The 4,592-nt window shown below is 31.1% G+C and overlaps 1 protein-coding gene across 1 annotated transcript; it reads right to left on the bottom strand.

The window, feature by feature from the left end:
- Positions 1–3,442: 3,442 nt before the first annotated feature.
- LOC143050730 (uncharacterized) lies at positions 3,443–4,028 on the bottom strand (the record flags this gene model as incomplete). The annotated part of the gene is made up of 3 exons (XM_076223851.1): positions 3,443–3,455; positions 3,609–3,716; positions 3,940–4,028. Coding segments are annotated over 3 exons (210 nt in total), but the record flags the coding sequence as incomplete, so codon positions are not given.
- Between the last annotated feature and the right edge of the window lie 564 nt (positions 4,029–4,592).

Genomic DNA, 4,592 nt, shown 5'->3' with positions numbered 1-4,592 from the left:
TGGTTTAATTTAGCCCATTAGTTTTAGAGAAGATTTTTGTAAAAGTTAACGACGACGGACACACAGTGATGGGAAAAGCTCACTGGCCAGGTGAGCTAAAAAGGGTGATTTCTGTATGAATTTTATTACAAATCACAACTGGTCTTATGTTATATTATATATCTAGTTTGAAAAGGTTTTGCATGACCCTATCTGATTCATCCATGAAAATCTCAGGAAAAGGCAACAATTTACCGCGTATTAGGGACCGGTCAAAATTTATCGTCACATAGGACCGGTGCAAAAAAATAAAAACATTTAATAAAAGTTACAACCCAATGGCTTTCTGACTGAAAAAAAAATGATGTCCTATGCCAACTTAGTAATAAAAAAGTTGGTGTCCTATCCTACTTTTCCAATGTATTGTAAATAAAAGTATACTTTTAAAATAGAGGCATTTAACATATGTTGTCTTTATAATATGATCAAAAGCAACAGTTTCATATAAAAAAAGAAGATGTGGTATGATTGCCAATGAGACAACTATCCACAAAAGACCAAAATGACAAAAACATTAACAACTATAGGTCACTGTACGGCCTTCAACAATAAGCAAAGCCCATACCGCATAGTCATGTATTATTTTGTTGATTCACATACAATTACAGGCATGGCATTATCATAAATTATACTATGAATAAAGCATTGACAAAAACAAAGACATTGCATAATGCAATCAAACCACAAATAGGTGTTTGTTAAACTGAAAAATTTCTGAAGCTGCATGTATCTTATATAAAATTTTATCAATACCTTTAAATATTAATTATAAAAACAAGCTCCAGGAGAAACATGAAACTGAATAGCATTTGGTTTAACTCTCTATATATATTTTAACCTAAAGACCCCGTAGGTTACCTTGTAATGTGTTTTTTTTATTAGGAATGGTAATAATTGCTTTAACATTTTCCCATTTACAGAAAATGTACCTGATGTGACCCCCGAATGATTTTTGCTACTTTGTTGGTTGATGTAATGTACATGATGTATGTTTGTTGCACTTCACCATATAAGTGAAATTAAATTTTACAGCAAAACAACAAAAATCTAAATGGATTCAGTAAGCTTGATATATATCTAAGATAGCTGCATAGTTTGATGAAAATCTAAGTTGATTTGAAAAAGTTATTAAAAAAATTAAAGTGTACTATCTCTATTTTGTCCGAATTGCAAATCCTACCTTTTTTTACCAAGATTACTTTAATTCTTAAATTATATAGCAATACAACAAAAAACTAAATGAAATGAGATTCAGTAAGCTTGATATATATCTAAGATAGCTGCAAAGTTTGATGAAAATCCAAGTTGATTTGACAAAGTTATTAAAAAAATTAAAGTGTACTCATCTCTATTTTGTCCGAATTGCAAATCCTACCTTTTTTTACCAAGATTACTTTAATTCTTAAATTATATAGCAATACAACAAAAAACTAAATGAAATGAGATTCAGTAAGCTTGATATATATCTAAGATAGCTGCAAAGTTTGATGAAAATCCAAGTTGATTTGAAAAAGTTATTAAAAAAATTAAAGTGTACTATCTCTAATTTGTCCGAATTGCAAATCCTAGCTTTTTTTACCAAGATTATTTTAATTCTTAAATTTTACAGCAATACAACAAAAAACTAAATGAAATGAGATTCAGTAAGCTTGATATATATCTAAGATAGCTGCAAAGTTTGATGAAAATCCAAGTTGATTTGACAAAGTTATTAAAAAAATTAAAGTGTACTCATCTCTATTTTGTCCGAATTGCAAATCCTACCTTTTTTTTACCAAGATTACTTTAATTCTTAAATTTTACAGCAATACAACAAAAAACTAAATGAAATGAGATTCAGTAAGCTTGATATATATATAAGATAGCTGCAAAGTTTGATGAAAATCCAAGTTGATTTGACAAAGTTATTAAAAAAATTAAAGTGTACTATCTCTAATTTGTCCGAATTGCAAATCCTACCTTTTTTTACCAAGATTACTTTAATTCTTAAATTATATAGCAATACAACAAAAAACTAAATGAAATGAGATTCAGTAAGCTTGATATATATCTAAGATAGCTGCAAAGTTTGATGAAAATCCAAGTTGATTTGAAAAAGTTATTAAAAAAATTAAAGTGTACTATCTCTAATTTGTCCGAATTGCAAATCCTAGCTTTTTTTACCAAGATTATTTTAATTCTTAAATTTTACAGCAATACAACAAAAAACTAAATGAAATGAGATTCAGTAAGCTTGATATATATCTAAGATAGCTGCAAAGTTTGATGAAAATCCAAGTTGATTTGACAAAGTTATTAAAAAAATTAAAGTGTACTCATCTCTATTTTGTCCGAATTGCAAATCCTACCTTTTTTTACCAAGATTACTTTAATTCTTAAATTTTACAGCAATACAACAAAAAACTAAATGAAATGAGATTCAGTAAGCTTGATATATATCTAAGATAGCTGCAAAGTTTGATGAAAATCCAAGTTGATTTGACAAAATTATTAAAAAAATTAAAGTGTACTATCTCTAATTTGTCCGAATTGCAAATCCTAGCTTTTTTTACCAATAAAATTGAGAATGGAAATGGGATGATTTGAAAAAGTTATAAAAAAAATTAAAGATGCCTATCTGAATTTTTATATAATAATTTTTATTTTTACATATTGTATATTATACCCGGTTATTTCAAGATTTGTTAAAAATGTTAATGAAAATTATTTTAAAGTAATCGTTTGAAAAAAAACTTGTGTCCTATGGATATTATCTGTGAAAAAAGTGATGTCCCAACAAAAGTTATTCCGGAAAAAAGTATCCGTCCTACTGCACTTTGCACCGGTCCTATGTGTAGATAAATTTTGACTGGTCCCTTACATCTGAACTGTCATTTTTGGCGTCATTAAGAAAATAAATTCCAGCTACGATTATACCACGTTCTCATCGCGCTTATCAAGATCATTCTACGCTTATCACGTTCTCACTACGACCATACCACGAGTTATCCGATTGCAACATAATCTTACCACGCTTCTACTGCAATATATCACGTTCTTACCACGATTGTACTACGTTCTCAGCACTAACGTCAACATTACAACAACCTACCTATTGTATTTATTGTGAACTTGTTCTCGTCCTGAATATGCATGAAATATTTGCCACTGGACGTTAAGCAACCAACAATCAATCTAACGTCAACATCGTGTTTTATATAAAAACTGTTCTCGGAAACAACACAGTGCCACCAAAATCTACCAGAACACGTGGGCGGGGTGGTAGGAGTAGATGTAGAGGTACAGGTAGCCCTAATAGTAACGAATCCTGATCTAGCAGACATGTCTGACCGACCAATGCAACCTGGATCACAACCTACAGCTGGTCCATCAAGCTCAAATGACGGTGTTTTAGTGACACGTATTAATCTTTCCAACTATAAATTAAACATTTCAGATAGAAAGCTGGTTAGATAGCAGTGTTTAATTTGTGGATTATCATGCAATTTTTCTATAATAGTTCAAATCGAAATCTTACGGAATGATGGATTGATCTTTGTTCCCTTGTTATATAGCCGCCACTCTTATACTTTGGAAAGTGTATGCTATATCGTGCCACTCCGTCTTTTGTAACTGCTTGTGGTCTGGCAAAGTTCTCGTTTAAATGCAGTACAGCAAGAAGCAGTTTGCAAAAATAACTTTCAACATTTGATTTAAGAAATGACACGATTGAAGATTTGGTTTTATGGAAGGCCTTGACACTATTGCATAGTGAAAAAAATGTGTCCCTGTTCATGGGAAAATAAGCTGAAGTAGTGTGCTTTGTTTAATTTCTATAAGTTAACAAATCCTCATTGAATTATTAACTTGTTTACCAGCATCTTGTTTGAACAGCGGTATACTACTGTTGCCTTTATTTACCAGCAGTGCATCCCATGAAAGGAGAAAGCAATCATCTTTGGTGCGAAGTGGTTTATTGTTGAATGAAATGCTTCAACATCTGAAGTCGGGTGATTAGGTCACAGCTTCTTTATTTTATTTTTTTTTTGGGGGGGGTTAGGTCCTCTATCCAAACTTTGGCCAGAAAGCTTGAAATCTGTTTTCCTTAACAAACATTTATCGTTTAATAATGGTGTTATTTCATCGTTACTTTTCTTTTTAAATTATATTTCGGGATCATCAATCTGTTGTTCCTCATCTTTAGTTTTTATACGACCGCAAAATTTGAAAAAAATGTTGGTCGTATATTGCTATCACGTTGGCATCGTCGTCGTCGTCCGAATACTTTTAGTTTTCTTACTCTAACTTTAGTAAAAGTGAATAGAAATTTATGAAATTGTAACACAAGGTTAATGACCACAAAGGGAAGGCTGGGATTTATTTTGCGAGTTTTGATACCATCATTTTAGGAAATTAGGGGCCAAAAGTGGCCCAAATAAGCATTTTCTTGGTTTTCGCACAATAACTTTAGTTTAAGTGCATAGAAATCTATGAAATTTTGACAAAAGGTTTATGAGCACAAAAGGAAGGTTGGTATTGATTTTGGGAGTGTTGGTCCCAACAGTTTAGGAAAA

This window comes from Mytilus galloprovincialis, chromosome 11 (assembly GCF_965363235.1).
Source record: "Mytilus galloprovincialis chromosome 11, xbMytGall1.hap1.1, whole genome shotgun sequence".
Classification (NCBI taxonomy): Eukaryota; Metazoa; Mollusca; class Bivalvia; order Mytilida; family Mytilidae; genus Mytilus; species Mytilus galloprovincialis.
This window is presented reverse-complemented; position numbering and strand designations above follow the sequence as displayed.